The 22799-nt window shown below is 46.3% G+C and overlaps 2 protein-coding genes across 7 annotated transcripts in view; one reads left to right on the forward strand and one right to left on the reverse strand.

Annotated features, from left to right (window-relative positions):
* Positions 1–2293, forward strand: part of TOP2B (DNA topoisomerase II beta) — a 99025-nt gene extending 96732 nt beyond the window's left edge. For all 4 annotated transcript variants that reach the window (XM_049710113.1, XM_033431955.2, XM_033431956.2 and 1 more), the window contains exons 35-36: positions 832–926; positions 1794–2293. In XM_049710113.1, the coding sequence (XP_049566070.1) occupies positions 832–926; positions 1794–1961 (263 nt within the window). In that variant the 3' untranslated portion in view covers positions 1962–2293. The remainder of the gene's footprint in view (positions 1–831; positions 927–1793) is intronic.
* RARB (retinoic acid receptor beta) overlaps positions 1742–22799 on the reverse strand; it is a 440801-nt gene continuing 419743 nt past the window's right edge. For all 3 annotated transcript variants that reach the window (XM_049710130.1, XM_033431957.2, XM_004271906.4), the window contains exons 6-8: positions 6403–6607; positions 5444–5602; positions 1742–3833 (exon numbers count right to left, since the gene is read on the reverse strand). In XM_049710130.1, coding sequence (XP_049566087.1) covers positions 3637–3833; positions 5444–5602; positions 6403–6607 — 561 coding nt within the window. In that variant the 3' untranslated portion in view covers positions 1742–3636. The remainder of the gene's footprint in view (positions 3834–5443; positions 5603–6402; positions 6608–22799) is intronic.

Below are 22799 nucleotides of genomic sequence, written 5' to 3' on the forward strand. Positions count from 1 at the left end.
AAGTATGACATCCCAAGACCATTTAGGCTATCTTTTCTTACTAGTACAATCAGTTAGTCATAGCTCTTTAAGTTTAAAAAATTTAGAATTGCCGCTTACTTTTTCTCTTTCTCTGGCATCACTGTAGGATGGAGAACGTTTGGTGACCGTTTACATGTTACCTTCTCCCCTTCCTCCTCCAGTGATGAACATGCAAGATTAGGTAGATGAAAAAAAAATAGGCCGCATGGGGTGACTCTAGTCTGAGAAGGAATATGGATTTGACAGATGGTCTTGTGATTAATACTGGGGAGTTTAGTGTAGGGCGGGCTGTGCTACTTAAAATGGGATATGCAACTGGCTGTCACTGCTGTGTGGCAGGAGAGGTTACAGTAAGCATCCAGACCTCTACAATGTGTGCTAATAAGAAAGTATGTCTTGCTTTTCTAGTAATTCATGCTATATTTTTAGAAGTATTGGTCTATGACAAATTAGAAACTAATTTTTTTCATCGCATACAATTTAACGAATTCTCTTCTAAGAGATTTTCTTTTCAGGCCAAGTACCACCTGTGCAAAATGCCAAGGTTTCTTTTATGCATTAGGGGTTTGGTCATTAAAGTTTGTCACCAGCACTTTCCAACTAATTTAAATGTATTGGTGAAATACTCCTTACTCATGTCAACCCCAGAACCGAAATGATGCTGACACACTGTTTCTATGTTAATCACAGTAAGAGATCAGGATTGCAGTACCAACTGGGCATGCCAAAGAAGTAAAAGTATAATGCTTTGACACTTTTTATATTGCACTGATTAACCTTGGGAGAAAAACCCCTTTGTATCATTTTAAGGTAAAGGCCGAGGGGCAAAGAAGAGGAAAGCATCTGGCTCTGAAAACGAAGGTGATTATAACCCTGGCAGGAAAACCTCTAGAACAACAAGCAAGGTAATTAGCAGCATCTTTTTAATGCACAGTTTTAAGAATGTTATATAATTGGCTTAGTTCGCTTGTTACTGTAATGTCTTCTAACAGATTTAAACCTAGTATGTCTTATCCATAGGGGGCTTGTATATGGTTAAAAAATTATCCACATGTAAAATTTATATAATCGGGACCACCTCTTGGATAAAGGGCGGCATAAATCAGCCTGCTCGAGTCTTCCACGGCCTGCAGTGGCAGAAGTTACATGCTACCCTAAAGTATTACTTTCCAGACCAAATTAAGGCTATTTCTTTTGAACTCGAATTTATTTGACCAGGACTGATTTGATTCTTTTTAACTTGAATTCATTTGACTGTGGCTACTTTTCCCAATTTGTCTGACCCTTCTCCAGCAGTATACTGTCTCTTTAAGGTAAATTAATAACATCAAATGCCACCCTTTTTTCTCTCTCCCCCTTCCTTTTAAAACTTAAAAAACACGAACAGATGACTTTAGCTCTGTGGTGCTCTCCACACTGACGTTTTCCATCCAGTCATCTGCTGTGACTGTGGCCCATCCTGGTGACCTTCCTCTGCCTTTTATAAACGCTTACTGCGTGCACTACACATACTGTCCATAAGTCTTAAATAAGTAATGGTGGTATCATGAGATCACCAAGGTGGCACATTAGCCCTTCGTGAAAATGATTAGGTAACTGGCTTCACACTTAAGTTAGCATTACAGTTCTGCTTTTAAAAGAACCACTGCTGGTAGTATTTCCCAAATATAAATGACGTGTAAGGAATAATAATTCTCTTTAACACTAGTCTTTTTTTCCCCCCCCCCCCCAACTTCGGGGTTTTAAATCTCTTTAAAAAAAAAAATGTCTAGAAACCGAAGAAAACATCTTTTGATCAGGATTCAGATGTGGACATCTTCCCATCAGACTTCACTTCTGAACCACCTTCTCTGCCGCGGACCGGTCGGGCTAGGAAAGAAGTAAAATATTTTGCAGAGTCTGATGAAGAAGAAGATGTTGATTTTGCGATGTTTAATTAGGTGCCCACAGAGCACAGAAAACAGTTTTCAGCAGATAACTTGTGTTGTCCCTTTTGTCTTTTCTGTCTCAAGACTTTTGTACATCTGGCTTATTTTAATGTGACGATGTAATTGACGGTTTTTTATTATTGTGGTAGGCCTTTTAACATTTTGTTCTTACACATACAGTTTTATGCTCTTTTTTACTCATTGAAATGTCATGTACTGTCTGATTGGCTTGTAGAATTGTTATAGACTGTTGTGCATTAGCACAGATTTTAATTGTCATGATTGATTGCAGACTACAGACCTGCTTTTTGAAATGAAATTTAAACATTAAAAATGGAACTGTGTTCTCTGTCTCTTTACTGAAGGTGAACGTGCAGTAAAAGCTCTCATACACCTTTAAAATAAATATATTTTATTCTTTGCCAGGAGACTCCATGGAAAAAGGTAAACAGTGTATGAACATAGAAAGAAGCATTGTTAAACAATTTCAATGTACAAACAGAGCCAGTGAAAGTACATCACAGACTTGCTAATATATCAAAAAAAAATTTTTTTCCACTAGTGCTTAAATGAGAACTAAGAAACTGACAGACACTTGGGTCTGTTAACCACTCCACCCCAGCCTCCACTCTGTTCGTAGTGACTGGACCAGGCCAGAGGACGCAGATTCTCTGCCGGTGACTTTGGGGAGGCAACGCAAATTCCCCCAGTAACAAGCGGGAATCAGGAAGGATACAGAGTTAGTTACACGGTGCAGGTGAGAGAGCAGCCCCTCATTATCCCATGAAACCTCCCTAATGGCTTGTGAATAGGTAAACAAAAACTTATATTAACACTGAAAAGTGTTTCTGCCTTGGAGGCTATCATTACTGTAAAAATGTATCATCTTTTAAAAAAAATTGTGTAGTTATGTCATTAAACAAGTAATAAACCACCTTTAATTTAAAGTGACATCCACAATTGAACAAATGACATTTGATACCTGAACTGGCAGTTACACTGATACAGAATTCTCTTCTGCTAGTGCAGTGAATTTGTCGTATACTTCACTGGGCAACATGAAAGGAAAGATGCGGTCTGAGAGCATCCAGAGAGCAAGGACAAGCTTCTACACTAACTAAAGTAGAACACCTTTAGCCTTATCTTGCCACACTGTACGACAGTCCCATTTCCTTACCTCGACGTCTTGATCTGCGAAGGCAAGAGAGTTATCTTTCTTTTTGACCCTTTCTTAACTGGACATGTACAGTAATCGGTTCCATAACCTTGGTGTCTTGGTTATTTGGAGTATGCAAGACAAAAGGAAAGCACCAAACGTATAGGAGAGAGAGAACAGAGCCATACTTCTGTATGTACAGAGTCTTCAGAAACTTAACCAGGGGTAAGTCATTTTGACTGGGTCTTTGCCATGCAATCTTGAGTGTTCACAGAGGAGAACAGAAGCTTTTAACTGGTTTTCGGTTGCATGAAATGGCTGATTGATTTTTAGAATTTAAAAAGTTTGTACTTCTAGGTAAGTTAGACAGTGAGGGGTATATACTGATACATACGAAAACTTCTTGGTCCTTCTTGAGTTTGAATATATTTTCAGTCCAAAAACTAAGCAGCAGTAAAAATGTTTTTTCCTTGCATTTTAAATCCCAGGAGTGAAGGTACTGGGGAATGTTGGAAGTGGCTAGAAAGTGTCTTATTGCAGCAGTGGTGACTGACCGACACCGCTGTTCTCCACGGAGCTGGGTGAGGTGCTGGGACTGTGCTCTGCTGTGTTCCCACTCGAGCTTGGGGTCAAGGGTTCATGTCCTTCAGAATTCTCCAGCATTTCCTGAATGAGAGGGGGCATCGAGCCAGGAATTTCCATTTTCAAGGTAATTACACGTTCTGCACCTTTTCAAAAGAGATCAGAGAAATCTGGTAGAGATACGGAGTCAAGGTGATAACCAGGGAATCAACTTTCATCTACTTTAACAACGGTGGGTGAAAACCGTGCTGCCAGGGCCTCCCAGAGGCTCTCCTAATTTGACACCATTAAAACATTTCCACTTCATCTGTAGAAGAACAGCAGAGATAGGCTGACATACTTAAATGTGACAACTCCACACCTCTATCAGTTTTAGGAAACAGTATCAGTATATATTTACTCGACAAATTTGCAAAGAGAAGCTCCTGGTAAGAGACCAGAAAGAGTATATCTTGAAGAGAGACGGTGAAAGGAGAGCAGTTCCCCACAGGTGCAGGCAGGGACTTGAGAAACAGACGTGTGACGAACGAGATCACCCACTCGATGTAGCACCGTGCTGCCCAGGAGGGCGGCCGCTATGTACACGCGAGTGTTTACACCTGCTAGGTTAACTCCCGTAGGAAAAGCGTGCCTCGGCCGCATCAGCCCCATCTCAAGGGCCTGAGAGCCACGTGTGGCTGGTGGCCACTGGACGATGCGGGTTACAGAACGTGTCCGCTCTGTTAGCACTGTCCAGCTAGGTACGGGGAGGGGCAGTATGAAGTTCCACAGCCTCGCGGATTTAAAATCAGAGACGGAGGGGATATGGGGATATATGTATACGTAGAGCTGATTCACTTTGTTATACAGCAGCAACTAACACACCATTGTAAAGCAATTATACTCCAATAAAAATATTAAAAAATAAAATCAGAGACGTCACAGTGACTGACAGTGGTCAAGACTGGTGACTTCTACACTTAATCCCAGGCTAGGGATGAACTCAGGGTCTCACTCTTAGAAGGAGCTCAGGAATTGAAACTCCTTGTCAAACACGTTCGCTGTGCTTCTAGGCACTTCCTGAAATGTCGAGTTTGTTCCCTGGCTCACCAGGCCTTCAGGGAAGGGGAGTGACAACCGCATGTTCTGCTCTCACACTCAGCTGCCATGTGGCTCCAGGCACTTCTGTAATTGCTCCAGTTGCCATATTAACTGGAAATCACTAGGCAAAAAATAGTTACACCTCTCAGGAAGGCAAGAATCCCTTTGCTTAGAGGTGCAGAAGTTAAATCTGCCTACACACTGAGAGAACAACGGCTAGACTGATGTAACCAGTCACGGTCACCCTAAGCACTACTCATTTTTTCTTGAGGTTTGGGTGTTCAGGAAAAACTGGAATCAAGTTTACACAAACCAGAGCATGTATGGGAAGCTGGAATGAAATGTACAAAACGAGAAAATTAAAATGCCGGTCATATAGTATGCTCTCTTGGAAACAGTTTTTCTAATCACTCACTTAGTCATCTGAATTTTAAAGCTCTCCTAATCTACTGAGATCACCGAGTAGGGTAAGACTTGAGGTTTTACTGTTTTTAAGGGCAGGTACTATTTAATTCCTTTTGATTCCAATGAGAAATGAATTCCAGAATAATAATAGCAAAAAGGCAGCTACTATCAAACACCCGCAATTAAAACACAGGGTTTTAAAAAGCAATACACTGTGGTCAGGACCGCAAGTCCACCTGGTGGGTGAGTGAGTGCAGCGTGGCGGACATACCTTTAGCACTGATGCTGCGGAGATCTGTGATTTTCATGAGGATCTTTGGAAACATGTGAGGCTTGCTGGGTCGTCTCTTTCTGATATAAATTTTTAGTGCTTCCAGCAATGGTTCTTGTAGCTTATCTACTTTTGTTGGTTCCTCAAGGTCCTGACGGTCTAGATTCCAGGAGTAAGGTATTAAACAATCAGTATCAGGACAGAAAGAGTTACGCATTTGCAGGCTAGAGTTTCTGCCCAGTTCCCCTCCCTCCTTGGTTCCACTATATCGTAACCTTATTAATTTGATAATTCAATCACATAAACAAATCTGAAGATGTGTGCAACTGCCTTAAGCAGTGATACTTGAAAATGTCCACATTTTGAAGGCTGGTTGCTTTTGTCCCCGGCAGAGCATTACTTCTCGTGACCAGGAGGTGTCACTACTGAGCTGAATTAAAGGAAACCTTGAGCAGGATGGTTAAAAAGGCAAAGTCAATCAGCCCCCTACTTGATGCCAGTTAACTCGTTAACCACACGTGATTCGGCCTCCCGTGAGCCAGGAGGGGTCACTACAAAGAAGAACCATATTTCACCCGATACCTCCCAAGGATGGTAGGGGGCCAACACAATGACTTGTGATCTCAGCCCCTGAAGAGCAAACAGCACATGCAAGTTCCTTGGCTCTCCTAAAAATATCCCGGGGCAACTTATGTTACAACAGTCTAATCCTACCTTTAAAAAAGCACCTGTGGTAACTGGAGAAATAGCATTTTGGGATTTCAGAGCAGAAAAACCCCAAATGCCTTTAACAAAAATATTGAAAAATGCAACGAACTCTAAGCATGCATGGCCGGCTTTATCCACATGTCCTTTTCCATGCAAAATAACTCCAAAGTGGAGATGAGGAATTTCCCATAAATTACAAGTGTGAGTTGCTCTTCACGGACCCTCCACGAGGGTTTTCTAGGTGGTGGTACCTCCACAGATCAAGCAGATGGCGCTGAGAAGGCCTGTCTCCGTGTCGTCCATCTCCAGAGGCAGAAGCTGGCCGGCAAAGGTGAACACGAGGTCGGTCAGGGGGCCAAACCCGGCGTTGTGCATCTGGGTTCGATTCAGGGTCAGGCCGTCCGAAAACGTCATGGTGTCTTGCTCTGGGGTATACCTGGTGCAGATTCTCAGAATCTGGAAGAAAACAACCACATTTGCATCATCAAAGCGAGCCTGGCCCGGCGGCCTCCATCAGATCAGGGCAGGAAATCACGGGAAGATTTCCGAGGAGCTCTGGCAGCACGTGAGTCTCTGCCCACCCCCCCTTCGGGGTGAACGTCTGTTCCAGCTCTTCCCTCAAAAGACCACAGAAGTCAAAACATGGCTAAAGTTCTTTAGGGGATAATAAATAGGACACAGAATTTGAGAAATATCTGTTTATGCTAAAAGTAATTCATCTGACTCAAATAAACATTTACTGAGTACCTACTTATGTCCCAGGCACTGTGCCAGGTGCTTATAAAAAGAGGAAGATTTTTTTTTTTTTTAAAGAGCTTACAGTCTACCAAAAAAGAAGGCCACTATTTACCACTTATTAAATGCCTGGTGTATATCAAGAGTTACACGTGCTCTCCATTCAACCTTGTGAAGAACTCGGTGAGCTGAGTATGTTTCTTATTTTATAGACGAGGGGCCGGAGGCTCAGAAAGGCTAAGCCGGGTGCCCAGCGCCACACAGCTGAGTGGCTGACTGATGCATTCCAAGTGGGACTCCCGCTAGGATGCCCTGATCACGCAGCCCCAGACGACCGTGACCCACAGAGCAGAAGCAGAGCAAGCAAGGTTGCCAGGGCGCCGGCAGAGGCGGAGCTCGGGCACACCTGGCAGGAAGCCACGGGCAGGCCCACGGACAGGAGGTGGCCGTCAGCTCAGCCCAGACGTCTGGTGGGTTTCTCTGGAAAAGCGGCCTGGGCCTCCTGCCACATCTGCCAGCCCCGCCCGACACGCCCTCGGTCTGTAACCCTGCGGCCCGCGGTCACTGCACCGCCCACTCAACCCCCAGTGCCCGTCAGGGCTCTGCGCACCCGCGGCGCTGATCCGCCCAGAGTCGCGGCGCTGCACCAACCGGGCCTCCACACTGGACTCTCCCTCGGAGGAGGCCTCAGAGCTGCTGGACAAGTTCACTCCGCCTGGACCCAGCAGGCTGGGGGAGCTGAGAATTTCTCCCAGATGCTCATGTGATTGGGTGTGGTCCCCACGACCGGCAGCCTAGAGGACACTGCCACCAGCGGGTCCGGGGCCCTTCCTGTCCCATGGCATGGCAGAGGGTCGGCTGGCCCCCTGAGAAAGCCCTGCCCGCTCTCCGCGACCCCACCACGGCTCCCGAAAGAAGAATTTCTGCGGAATCTTGCATCGTCTCAGGGAAGTGCCGGGGGTTTGGGGCAAGGACGCTTCCGGTGGGGAAGCCCTTCCAATCTGATGGGCAGTGTGGGTGCAGGAGCCTCACAGCCACTGGACCACAGCAACCAGGGAGGGGCCGGGGCGCTGCAGGGAAGGGCCAGATGCCCCCGCACCGTGGCTGTGTCCCCCCAATCCCTAGGAAGACGCAGACAGGCAGGACTCCAGCGTGGACGCCCCGTGGGGGGCCGTGGCGGCCCTGCTGATGAGGTCTGCTGCTGCGCCTTCCTGGTCAGAAGACGTCTGAGAGCAGCAGATGGCCATGAGCACGCCCCACCTAGTGCAGCAACAGCTGATGCAGGGTGGATCGCCGACCACACAGGGCCCGTGCCTGGTGCTTCTAACCGCGACTTAACTTCTGTATCAACCCACGAGGCAGACGCTGCTGTCACCCCATGCTACGGGCAGGGCACAGACCCCAGCAGCTTGTCCTGGGTCACGTGAGTCCCAGGAGGCATGGCTTGCTTCGGGCCTGTGCTCTCCACCTCTGCTCCCGGCAGCCAGCCTCGGGGCTCCTCAGGCCACCACCCAAGCCCGAGTGCCCCTGTCGGGGAGGTGACCCCTGGCCCTGCCGAGGGCCTTCTGCAGCTCCCAGCCTGGGCGGCTCTTCACAGGACCTACCTGGCTCGCAGCGGCGCGTGCCCAGTGGCCTGGAGAGAGAACGTCGCACAGCCTTCGCGTTCCGCGGGAGGGGCTTGGGCGGAACCAGGAGCTGCGCTCAGGCTTTGCGTGCCTGGCGCGTGGCCCGTGGCAGCCCAGGCGTGAATGTGCGTGGTTATCAAAGCACCACAGAGACTCCTTCCCTAGAGGGGACCAGCTGCACCTCTCGGACACTTGTCCAGGGACGCCGCCCCCTCCCCCGGGCTCAGCCATTCCCTCTGGGTCCCTCTGGCCGGCCTGTGGCCCTTCACCTTGGTGGCCGACAGGGCCTGAAGCCACGCCACTGTCAGAGCAGCAGAGGGACCCAGACGTCGTCGGGCACAAGCCTTCGCTCCCTCGGAGGCCCAAGAGCACACATGTGACCACACGCGTGACGGTGCTGGCATGAGACTCCCAACCCCCGGCCCAAGGTCCCTCAGCGTCTGGAGAGGCACCAGGAGCATGGCCTTGGCAGGAGTCACCGCGTGCTCGGGGTTGAGGGGCTTGGAACTGCTACACACGCTTCCAGGTTGGATCAAACAGGCAGCAAGCCTCTGCAGTTTCGTGCACGGGCGCTGCGCCCGCCGGGGTGGAGGGGCTGCCCGCGGCTCCCCCGAAACCCGAGCCCGGACGGCAGCGCACATGGCGCCCATTCCACGTGGCAGGGCTTTCCTCACAAGCTGCAAAGTACGTGGACTCTGATGAAGCAGTGAAACCCCGTCCTGTTGCCCCTCGCCCTACAAAGTTCAAAGCCAAAACCAGGCATAAACGGGCGTCCAGCGGCGAGGGCCTGGGGCTGGGCCAGGCCGCCCCGGGGACAAACCTCGGAGCTCCGGCTTGTCACGCTAAAGGCAAACGCCAGCAGCCGCCGCCAAGCGCTGCTCCAGAAAAAACCGCCCTTCGTTTGAAAGGAGGGGCTTTGGTCTGGGAGGTGGAGCACGCGGGCCCCACGAGATGCGTAAAAACAGGCCCAGCCAGGTCGACCCTCCAAAGGAGGGGCGTGGCGGACACACAGAGTCCGCCGATGGGCAAGGCTAACCCTCCTCAGGGCACGACGCCTCTCCCCCGCCCCCAGGGACGCCGAGGGTCGCCCACTGCCTGCCAGGGCCGCGGAGCATGGGGCGTGGGGCGCAGCGGCCCCGTCCGCTTCTGTCCTTCCGCCTCTGCAGCCGGACCCACTGCTCAGCACGGTCATCAGGGCGCCTGGGCGTCACAGCCATCCCCCGGGCGTGCGGTCCTCTCCATGCCCTGCACCGCCCCTTCTCCCCGCGGCACCGCCCCCGCCCGCACCAAAGCCTGTGCGCGGGCTGCTCCCTCGCCTTTCGCGCTTCTCCGCCGGCCTGCACGCAGGGGGCTCTTATATTCAGGGCTCGCTCAGCTCAACGTCACCTCATCAGGGAGCAGGGAGCAGGGAGCACGTGTCCTAAAAACCATTACTTTGTATCAATCACTCCACCCCATTTTTTTTGAAGTAGGAAATACACTGGTGTAAAAATTGAGGCACAACACGTGTGGTGGTTTTAAAACATTCTCTGCTCCTACCCCCTCTGCGGAGCAGAGCTTCAGTCCCCTCCCCTGGAGAGGGGGCTAGACCAGCACTTGACCTGCAGGCAGGATGCAGAGCAGTGAGGGCATGTCACAAGGCCACGGGAGGCATGGCCTCCTGTGCCTGTCCTCCCCAATCTCCTGTCCTGGGGAGGCTGGCGGACGTGTCACCGGGACGTGCACGTAGCCCCCAGGGAGGTCCATGTGGCCAGGAGCCTGGCCCTCCGGTCACCAGTGGCACCAGCCTGCTGGGCAGGTGTGCTGAGCCCGCCCAGAAGCGGCCCATCTAGCCCCAGTCAGGCCTTCAGATGAGGCAGCCCGCAACGTTGCCACGGCAGCCTCAGAAAGCCCCTGGCAGACCCACCCGGCTCGCGGCCAGCAGGGGCTGTGTAACACCTACTGTTTTAAGTGGCTCAGTTTGGGGCAGCCTGCCACACGGCAACAGGTCACTAACACAACACACTTGCTGTGGGTCGTGTGCACAGCCTGATGCACACACAGCTGGATGCGTGCCCCACGTGGGCGCCTGCGTGAGCACCACCAGATCACGGCACCCATGGTTCTGGCGTCCACAGGCACCCTTGGCCTTTCCTGATGAACCCTCCTCCCCAAGAGGCTCCATTATCTTGACTTCTGTTCCTATCAATTAGTTCCGCCTGAATTTGAACTTTGGGTGAATGGAATCACAGTCTAGTCTGGCTTCTGTTCCCTCCACGTGGCGGCTGGGAGATTCCCCGTGCTGGCTGGTGGGGCAGGCACCTTTTTCATTGCTGTGTGATATTGCACAACCGACCCCTTGCCCTGCTGTACCTTCCCCCAGGAGATGAGCTTCTAGTAGGACACTGCTCTTTATCTGTCCTGCCCCTTGCTGTTTCCTTGGCACCTAAGGCAGGGTGGTCCACACAGCAGGTGATGAATTAATACTTATCCAGTTATTAAGGAAATTCCCTGAAACGGGCTTACAAAATCCAGGGATTTCTAAATTTTTCAGCAAAGGAGAAAACTCCAGTCGCTCACCGATCTTGTTCTCTTTACTAACTGTGTTTGGCAATTTGGGGGCAGGTCCTGACCTGATTTGACTGTTTATCCTCCAGTGCTTGTGGGAATGTTGATGTGCCATAATGATAACACATACACAGAGCTGTGCCTGGTCGTCCTCCCTGGCAGTACGTGAACCTGCAATGGTGACCACATGGGAACAAACTGTCTCCCCAGGGGACGTGCCAGCAGCCTGCCATTCCTGAGAAGAAAACCCCTGTGCTGGGAGCACAAGTCTCCTCGCTGTGCAGCTTCTGAGATCACCGCTCAGGGAGCCACTGCCTAAATGTTACGCAAAGTATGCTGACTTAAATTTAATAATAAATACACTGCTAGAGCCTGGGTTCCTGGCCACTGGCTTGGCCCTGCGGCTCCCCACCTGCCCCCCATGCCTGAGCAGTTATTTAGGAGTTGACTGGAGACAAGATGGTGGAGTAGAAGGACCTGAGCTCATCTCCTCTCACGAAAACTCCAAAATCACAACTAACTGCTGAACAACCAGTTACAAACCCATTGACCAAACAGACTGGAAACTACCAAAAAAAGGTATTCTACACCCAGAGACAGAAGCCGCCACAACGAGACTGCTGGGGGGGGGGGGCGACACACAAACTGGAAAATAATTATTTCGCAGAGGTTCTCCCACAGGAGTGAGACTTCTGAGCCCCATGTCAGGCTCCCCAGCCTGGGGGTCTCGCATCAGGAGGAGGAGCCCCCAGAGCCTTTGGCTTTGAAGGCCAGCAGGGCTTGAGCGCAGGAGCTCCACAGGACTGGAGGAAACAGAATCTGCTCTTGGAGGGCGCACACAAGGCTTCACGTGCGCTGGGACCCAGGGCAAAGCAGTGACATCGTATCAGCCTGGGCCAGACCTACCTGCAGGTTTTGGAGGGTGTCTCAGGGAGGCGGGGGTTGGGTGCGGCTCACTGTGGGGAAAAGGACACTGGTGACAGAGGTACTGGGAATATTCATCAGTGTGAGCGCTCCTGGAGGCCGTCATTTTGGCAGAGACCTGGCCCCACCCAACAGCCTGCAGGCTCCACTGCTGGGACGCCTCAGGCCAAACAACAAGCAAAACAGGAACACGGCCCCACCCATCAGCAGACAGGCTGCCTAAAGTCACCCTGAGCCCACACACTGCCTCTAGACATGCCCCTGCCCACCTGAGGGATGAGACCCAGCCCCACCCACCAGAGTGCAGGCACCAGTCCCTCCCACCAGGAAGCCTGCACAAGCCCCTGGACCAACCTTACCCACCAGGGGGCAGACACCACAACCAAGAAGAATTACACTCCTGCAGCCTGAGAAACAGAGACCACAAACACAGCAAGTTAGACAAAATGAGATGGCAGAGGAATATGTACCAGACGAGGGAACAAGATAAACCCCCAGAAGAACAACTAAGTGAGGCAGAGCTAGCCAATCTTCCTGAAAAAGAATTCAGACTAATGACGGAAAAGATGATCCAAGATCTCAGGAAAAAAATGGAGACACAGACTGGTGAGATACAAGAGATGTTTACAAAGAACCAGAAAATTTAAAAAACAAACAAAGATGAACAGTACAATACTGAAATGAAAAATACACTAAGATGAACCAATACCAGAATAACTGAAGCAGAAGAATGAATAAGTGACCTGGAAGACAGAATGGTGGAAATCACTGCCATGGAACAGAAAAAAGAATGCAAAGAAATGAGGACAGTCTAAGTGACCTCTGGGACAACTTTAAATGTGCCAACATTCACATTATAGGGGTCTCAGAAGGAGAAGAAAGAGAGAAGGGCCTGAAAAAATATTTGAAGAGGTAATACCTGAAAACTTCCCTAACATGAGAAAGGAAACACTCACTCAAGTCCAGGAAGCACAGAGAGTCCCAGGCAGGATAAACCCAAGGAGGAACACACCGAGACACATAGTAATCAAACTGACAAAAATTAAAGACAAAGAAAAAATATTAAAAGCAACAAGGGAAAAACAACAAATAACATACAAGGGAATCCCCATAAGGTTATCACCTGACTTTGCAGCAGAAACTGTGCAGGCCACAAGGGGGGCGGGGGGGGGCACGATATATTTAAAGTGATGAAAGGGAAAAACCTACAATCAAGAATACTTTACGGGCTTCCCCGGTGGTGCAGTGGTTGAGAGTCCGCCTGCCGATGCAGGGGACATGGGTTCGTGCCCCAGTCCGGGAAGATCCCACATGCCGCGGAGCGGCTGGGCCCATGGGCCGTGGCTGCTGGGCCTGCAGGTCCGGGGCCTGTGCTCCGCAATGGGAGAGGCCACAGCAGTGAGAGGCACGCATACCACAAAAAAATAAAATAAAATAAAAAATAAAAATTAAAAAAAAAAAGACTATTACAAGAGGGACTTCCCTGGTGGCACAGTGGTTAAGAGTCCGCCTGGCGATGCAGGGGACACGGGTTCGAGCCCTGGTCTGGGAAGATCCCACGTGCCATGGAGCAACTAAGCCCGTGCGCCACAACTGAGCCTGCACTCTAGAGCCCGCAAGCCACAACTACTAACTCACCTGCTGCAACTACTGAAGCCCGTGCACCTAGAGCCTGTGCTCTGCAACAAGACAAAGCCACTGCAATGAGAAGCCTGCACACCACAACGAAGAGTAGCCCCCAATCGCCACAACTAGAGAAAGCCTGCGTGCAACAACGAAGACCCAACGCAGCCAAAAATAAATAAAATAAATTTATATAAAAAAAGAATGTTACAAGAGACAAAAAAGGACACTACGTAATGATCAAGGGATCAATCCAAGAAGACGATATAACAATTGTAAATATATATGCACCAAACATAAGAGCACCTCAATATATAAGGCTAACAGGCTAACAGCCATAAAAGGAGAAATTGACAGTAACACAATGATAATGGGAGACCTTAACACCCCAGTTTCCGCAATGGACAGATCATCTAGATAGAAAAGCAATAAGGAAACACAGGCCTTAAATGACACATTAGACCAGATGGACTTAATTGATATTTAGAGAGCATTCCATCCAAAAGCATCAGAATACACATTCTTCTCATGTGCACATGGAACATTCTCCAGGACTGACCACATGCTTGGCCACAAAGCAAGCCTCGGTGAATTTAAGATAACTGAAATTGTATAAAGCATCTTTTCCGAGCACAATGCTATGAGATTAGAAATCGACTCCAAGAAAAAGAACTGTAAAAAACACAAACACATGGAGACTAAACAATATGCTATTAAACAACCAATGGATCACTGAAGAAATGAAAGGGAAAATCAAAAATATCTAGAGACAAATGAAAACAAAAGCACAACAATCCAAAACCTATGGGACGCAACAAAAGCAGTTCTAAGAGGGAATTTTATAGCAATACAATCTTACCTCAGGAAATAAGAAAAACTTCAAATGAAAACTTAACCCTACACCTAAAGCAATTAGAGCAAATAAAGAACAAACAAAACCCAAAGTTAGCAGACGAAAAGAAATCATAAAGATCAGAGCAGAAATAAATGAAATAAAGATGAAGAAAATAACAGAAAAGATCAGTGAAGCTAAAAGCTGGTTATCGGAAAAGATAAACAAAATTGATAAACCTATAGCCAGTCTCATCAAAAAGGGAGAGGGTTCAAATCAATAAAATTAGAAATGAAAAAGGAGAAGTTACAACGGACACCACAAAAATACAAAGGATCATAAGAGACTACTGCAAACCAACTGTATGCCAATAAAGTGGACAACCTAGAAGAAATGGGCAAATTCTTAGAAAGGTTCAATCTCCCAAGACTGAACCAGGAAGAAATAGAAAATATGAACAGACCAATCAAAAGTACTGAAATTGAAACTGCGATTAAAAAACTCCCAACAAACAAAAGTCCAGGATCAGATGGCTGCACAGTGAATTCCACCAAACATTCAGAGCAGAGTTAACACCTACCCTTCTGAAACTGTTCCAAAAAACTGCAGAGGAAGGAACACTCTCCAACTCATTCTATGAGGCCACCATCAACCTGATACCAAAACCAGACAAAGATACCACCAAAAGAAGAAAATTACAGGCCAGCATCACTGATAAACATGGATGCAAAAAACCTCAACAAAATACTGGCAAACCATACACCATGATCAAGTGGGATTTATCCCAAGGATGCAAGGATTCTTCAATATCCACAAATCAATCAGTGTGATACACCATATTAACAAACTGAAGAATAAAAACCATATGATCATCTTAACAGATGCAGAAAAAGCTTTTGACAAAAGTCAACACTGGAGACAAGGGGAAGATGGCGGAAGAGTAGGACGTGGAGATCACCTTCCTCCCCACAGATACACCAGAAATACATCTACATGTGGAACAGCTCCTACAGAACACTTACTGAACGCTGGCAGAAGACCTCAGACCTCCCAAAAGGCAAGAAACCCCCTACGTACCTGGGTAGGGCAAAAGAAAAATGAATAAACAGAGACAAAAGAATAGGGATGGTACCTGCACCAGTGGGAGGGAGCTGTGAAGGAGGAAAGGTTTCCACACACTAGGAAGCCCCTTCACGGGTGGAGACTGCGGGTGGCAGAGGGGGGCAGCTTCAGAGCCGTGGAAGAGAGCGCAGCAACAGGGGTGCGGAGGGCAAAGCGGGGAGATTCCAGCACAGAGGATCGGTGCCGACCGGCAATCACCAGCTCAAGAGGCTTGTCTGCTCACCCGCCGGGGCGGGTGGGGCTGGAAGCTGAGGCTCAGGCTTCGGTCAGAGCCCCGGGAGAGGACTGGGGTTGGCGGCGTGAACACAGCCTGAAGGGGTTAGTGCGCCACGGCTAGCCGGGAGGGAGTCCGGGAAAAGGTCTGGAGCTGCCGAAGAGGCAAGAGACTTTTCTTTCCTCTTTGTTTCCTGGTGCGCGAGGAGAGGGGATTAAGAACGCCGCTTAAAGGAGCTCCAGAGATGGGCGCGAGCCGCAGCTAAAAGTGCGGACCCCAGAGACAGACATGAGACGCTAAGGCTGCTGCTGCCGCCACCAAGAAGCCTGTGTGCGAGCACAGGTCACTATCCACACCCCCCTTCCGGGGAGCCTGTGCAGCCCGCTACTGCCAGGGTCCCGGGATCCATGGACAATTTCCCCGGGAGAATGCACGGCGTGCCTCAGGCTGGTGCAACGTCACGCTGGCCTCTGCCGCTGCAGGCTCGCCCCGCATCGTGCCCCTCCCTCTCCCCGGCCTGACTGAGCCAGAGCCCACGAATCAGTGGCTCCTTTAACCCCGTCCTGTCTGAGCGTCTGAGCGAAGAACAGACGCCCTCCAGCGACCTACACGCAGAGGCGGGGCCAAATCCAAAGCTGAGCCCCTAGGAGCTGTGAGAACAAAGAAGAGAAAGGGAAATCCCTCCCAGCAGCCCCAGGAGCAGCGGATTAAAGCTCCACAATCAACTAGATGTACCTGCATCTGTGGAATACATGTATACACAACGAATCATCCCAAATTAAGGAGGTGGACTTGAGAGCAAGATTATGATTTTTTCCCCTTTTCCTCTTTTTGTGAGTGTGTATGTGTAAGCTTCTGTGTGAGATTTTGTCTGTATAGCTTTGCTTCCACCATTTGTCCCAGGGTTCTATCCGTCCTTTTTTTCTTCTTCTTAATATGTTTAAATTTAATAACTTTATTATATTTTACTTTATTTTACTTTATCTTCTTTCTTCCTTCCTTCCTTCCTCCCACCGTCCCTCCCTCCCTCCTTTCTTTCTTTCCTTTTCTTTCCTTCCTTCCTTCCTTCCTACTTCTACTAATTCTTTCTCTCTACTTTTTCTCCCTTTTATTCTGAGCCGTGTGGATGACAGGGTCTTGGTGCTGCAGCCAGGAGTCAGTGCTGTGCCTCTGAGGTGGGAGAGCCAAATTCAGGACACTGGTCAACAAGAGACCTCCCAGCTCCACGTAATATCAAATGGCGAAAATCTCCCAGAGATCTCCATCTCAACACCAGCACCCAACTTCACTCAACGACCAGCAAGCTACAGTGCTGGAAACCCTATGCCAAACAACTAGCAAAACAGGAACACAACCCCACCCATTAACAGAGAGGCTGCCTAAAATCATAATAAGTCCACAGACATCCCAAAACACACCACCAAACATGGACCTGCCCACCAGAGAGATAAGATCCAGCCTCATCCACCAGAACACAGGCACTAGTGCCCTCCACCAGGAAGCCTACACAACCCATGGAACCAACCTTAGCCACTGGAGACAGACATCAAAAACAGCGGGAACTACGAACATGCAGTCTGCAAAAGGAGACCCCAAACACAGTAAGATAAGCAAAATGAGAAGACAGAAAAACACACAGCAGATGAAGGAGCAAGATAAAAACCCACCAGACCTAACAAATGAAGAGGAAATAGGCAGTCTACCTGAAAAAGAATTCAGAGTAATGACAATAAAGATGATCCAAAATCTTGGAAACAGAATAGACAAAATGCAAGAAACATTTAACAAGGACCTAGAAGAACTAAAGATGAAACAAGCAACGATGAACAACACAATAAATGAAATGAAAAATACTCTAGATGGGATGAGTAGCAGAATAACTGAGGCAGAGGAACGGATAAGTGACCTGGAAGATAAAATAGTGGAAATAACTAATGCAGAGCAGAATAAAGAAAAAAGAATGAAAAGAACTGAGGACAGTCTCAGAGACCTCTGGGACAACATTAAATGCACCAACATTCGAATTATAGGGGTCCCAGAAAAAGAAGAGAAAAAGAAAGGGACTGAGAAAATATTTGAAGAGATTATAGTTGAAAACTTCCCTAATATGGGAAAGGAAATAGTTAATCAAGTCCAGGAAGCACAGAGAGTCCCATACAGGATAAATCCAAGGAGAAATATGCCAAGACACATATTAATCAAACTGTCAAAAATTAAATACAAAGAAAGCATATTAAAATTAGCAAGGGAAAAACAACAAATAACACACAAGGGAATCCCCATAAGGTTAACAGCTGATCTCTCAGCAGACACTGCAAGCCAGAAGGGACTGGCAGGACATACTTAAAGTGATGAAGGAGAAAAACCTGCAACCAAGATTACTCCACCCAGCAAGGATCTCATTCAGATTTGATGGAGAAATTAAAACCTTTACAGACAAGCAAAGGCTGAGAGAGTTCAGCACCACCAAACCAGCTTTACAACAAATGCTAAAGGAACTTCTCTAGGCAAGAAACACAAGAGAAGGAAAAGACCTACAATAATGAACCCAAAAGAATTTAGAAAATGGGAATAGGAAAATACATATTGATAATTACGTTAAATGTAAACGGACTAAATGCTCCCACCAAAAGACACAGATTGGCTGAATGGATACAAAAACAAGACCCATATATATGCTGTCTACAAGAGACCCACTTCAGACCTAGAGACACATACAGACTGAAAGTAAGGGGATGGAGAAAGATATTCCATGCAAATGGAAACCAAAAGAAAGCTGGAGTAGCAGTTCTCATATGAGACAAAATAGACTTGAAAATAAAGACTATTACAAGAGACAAAGAAGGACACTACATAATGATCAAGGGATCGATCCAAGAAGAAGATATAAGAATTGTAAATATTTATGCACCCAACATAGGAGCACCTCAATACATAAGTCAAATACTAACAGCCATAAAAGGGGAAATCGACAGTAACACAATCATAGTATGGGACTTTAACACCCCACTTTCACCAGTGGACAGAGATCATCAAAACTGAAAATAAATAAGGAAACACAAGCTTTAAATGATACATTAAACAAGATGGACTTAATTGATATTTATAGGACATTCCATCCAAAAACAACAGAATACACATTTTTCTCAAGTGCTCATGGAACATTCTCCAGGATAGATCATACCTTGGGTCACAAATCAAGCCTTGGTAAATTTAAGAAAATTGAAATTGTATCAAGGATCTTTTCCAACCATAATGCTATGAGACTAGATATCAATAACAGGAAAAGATCTGTAAAAAATACAAACACATCGAGGCTAAACAATACACTACTTAATAACGAAGTGATCGCTGAAGAAATCAAAGAGGAACTAAAAAAATACCTAGAAACAAATGACAATGGAGACACGACGACCCAAAACCTATGGGATGCAGCAAAAGCAGTTCTAAGAGGGAAGTTTATAGCAATACAAGCCTACCTCAAGAAACAGGAAACATCTCGAATAAACTAACCTTGCACCTAAAGCAATTAGAGAAAGAAGAACAAAAAAACCCCAAAGTTAGCAGAAGGAAAGAAATCATAAAAATCAGATCAGAAATAAATGAAAAAGAAATGAAGGAAATGATAGCAAAGATCAATAAAACTAAAAGCTGGTTCTTTGAGAAGATAAACAAAATAGATAAACCATTAGCCAGACACATCAAGAAAAAAAGGGAGAAGACTCAAATCAATAGAATTAGAAATGAAAAAGGAGAAGTAAAAACTGACACTGCAGAAATACAAAAGATCATGAGAGATTACTACAAGCAACTCTATGCCAATAAAATGGACAACCTGGAAGAAATGGACAATTTCTTAGAAATGCACAACCTGCCAAGACTGAATCAAGAAGAAATAGAAAATATGAACAGACCAACCACAAGCACTGAAATTGAAACTGTGGTTAAAAATCTTCCAACAAACAAAAGCCCAGGACCAGATGGCTTCACAGGCGAATTCTATCAAACATTTAGAGAAGAGCTAACACCTATCCTTCTCAAACTCTTCCGAAATATAGCAGAGGGAGGAACACTCCCCAACTCATTCTACGAGGCCACCATCACCTTGATACCTAAACCAGACAAGGATGTCACAAAGAAGGAAAACTACAGGCCAATATCACTGATCAACATAAATGCAAACATCCTCAACAAAATACTAGCAAACAGAATCCAACAGCACATTAAAAGGATAATACACCATGATCAAGTGGGGTTTATTCCAGGAATGTAAGGATTCTTCAATATACGCAAATCAATCAATGTGATAAACCATATTAACAAACTGAAGGAGAAAAACCATATGATCATCTCAACAGATGCAGAGAAAGCTTTTGAAAAATTCAACACCCATTTATGATAAAAACCCTGCAGAAAGTAGGCATAGAGGGAAATTTCCTCAACATAATAAAGGCCATATATGACAAACCCGCAGCCAACATCATCCTCAATGGTGAAACACTGAAACCATTTCCACTAAGATCAGGAATAAGACTAGGTTGCCCACTCTCACCACTCTTATTCAACATAGTTTTGGAAGTTTTAGCCACAGCAATCAGAGAAGAAAAGAAAATAAAAGGAATCCAAATCAGAAAAGAAGAAGTAAAGCTGTCACTGTTTGCAGATGACATGATACTATACATAGAGAATCCTAAAGATGCTACCAGAAAACTACTAGAGCTAATCAATGAATCTGGTAAATTTGCAGGATACAAAATTAATGCACAAAAATCTGTGGCATTCCTATATACTAAGGATGAAAAATCTGAAAGTGAAATCAAGAAAACACTCCCATTTACCACTGCAACAAAAAAATAAAATATCTAGGAATAAACCTACCAAAGGAGACAAAAGACCTGTATGCAGAAAATTATAAGACACTGATGAAAGAAATGAAAGATGATACAAATAGATGGAGAGATATACCATGTTCTTGGATTGGAAGAATCAACATTGTGAAAATGACTCTACTACCCAAAGCAATCTACAGATTCAATGCAATCCCTATCAAACTACCACTGGCATTTTTCACAGAACTGGAACAAAAAATTTCACCATCTGTATGGAAACACAAAAGACCCCGAATAGCCAAAGCAATCTTGAGAACGAAAAATGGAGCTGCAGGAATCAGGCTTCCTGACTTCAGACTATACTACAAAGCTACAGTAATCAAGACAGCATGGTACTGGCACAAAAACAGAAAGATAGATCAATGGAACAGGATTGAAAGCCCAGAGATAAACCCACACACATGGTTACCTTATCTTTGATAAAGGAGGCAGCAATGTACAGTGGAGAAAGGACAGCCTCTTCAATAAGTGGTGCTGGGCAAACTGGACAGGTATGAGATTAGATCACTCCCTAACACCATACACAAAAATAAGCTCAAAATGGATTAAAGACCTAAATGTAAGGCCAGAAACTATCAAACTCTTAGAGGAAAACATAGGCAGAACACTCTGACATAAATCACAGCAAGATCCTTTTTGACCCACCTCCTAGAGAAATGGAAATAAAAACAAAAATAAACAAATGGGACCTAATGAAACTTAAAAGCTTTTGCACAGCAAAGGAAACCATAAACAAGACCAAAAGACAACCCTCAGAATGGGAGAAAATATTTGCAAATGAAGCAACTGACAAAGGATTAATTTCCAAAATTTACAAGCAGCTCATATAGCTCAATAACAAAAAAACAAACAACCCAATCCAAAAATGGGCAGAAGACCTAAATAGACATTTCTCCAAAGAAGATATACAGACTGCCAACAAACACATGAAAGGATGCTCAACATCATTAATCATTAGAGAAATGCAAATCAAAACTACAATGAGATATCATCTCACACCAGTCAGAATGGCCATCATCAAAACTAGGAACAATAAATGCTGGAGAGGGTGTGGAGAAAAGGGAACACTCTTGCACTGCTGGTGGGAATGTGAATTGGTACAGCCACTATGGAGAACAGTATGGAGGTTCCTTAAAAAACTACAAATAGAACTACCATATGACCTAGCAATCCCACTACTGGGCATATACCCTGAGAAAACCATAATTCAAAAAGAGTCATGTACTAAAATGTTCATTGCAGCTCTATTTACAACAGCCCGGAGATGGAAACAACCTAAGTGCCCATCATCGGATGAATGGATAAAGAAGATGTGGCACATATATACAATGGAGTATTACTCAGCCATAAAAAGAAACGAAACTGAGCTATTTGTAATGAGGTGGATAGACCTAGAGTCTGTCATACAGAGTGAAGTAAGTCAGAAAGAGAAAGAGAAATACCATATGCTAACACATATATATGGAATTTCAGGGAAAAAAATGTCATGAAGAACCTAGGGGTAAGACAGGAATAAAGACACAGACCTACTAGAGAACGGACTTGAGGATATGGGGAGGGGGACGGGTGAGCTGTGACAAAGCGAGAGAGAGGCATGGACATATACCAAACGTAAGGTAGATAGCTAGTGGGAAGCAGCCGCATGGCACAGGGAGATCAGCTCGGTGCTTTGTGACCGCCTGGAGGGGTGGGATAGGGAGGGTGGGAGGGAGGGAGACGCAAGAGGGAAGAGATATGGGAACATATGTATAACTGATTCACTTTGTTATAAAGCAGAAACTAACACACCATTGTAAAGCAATTATACCCCAATAAAGATGCTAAAAAAATAAATAAATAAATAGACACATCAAATTTCAAAAAAAAAAAAAAAAGTCAACACCCATTTATGATAAAAACTCTCCAGAAAGTGGTTAGAGAGGGAGCCTACCTCAACATAATAAAGGTCATATATGACAAAACCACAGCAAACATCACTCTCAGTGGTGAAAAGTTGACAGCATTTCCTCTAAGATCAGAAACAAGACAAGGCTGTCCACTCTTGCCGCTTTTATTCAACATAGTTTTGGAAGTCCTAGCCATGGCTATCAGAGAAGAAAAAGAAATAAAAGGAATCCACATTGGAAAAGAAAGTTAA

The sequence above is a fragment of the Orcinus orca genome, chromosome 5, assembly GCF_937001465.1.
Source record: "Orcinus orca chromosome 5, mOrcOrc1.1, whole genome shotgun sequence".
NCBI lineage: Eukaryota > Metazoa > Chordata > Mammalia > Artiodactyla > Delphinidae > Orcinus > Orcinus orca.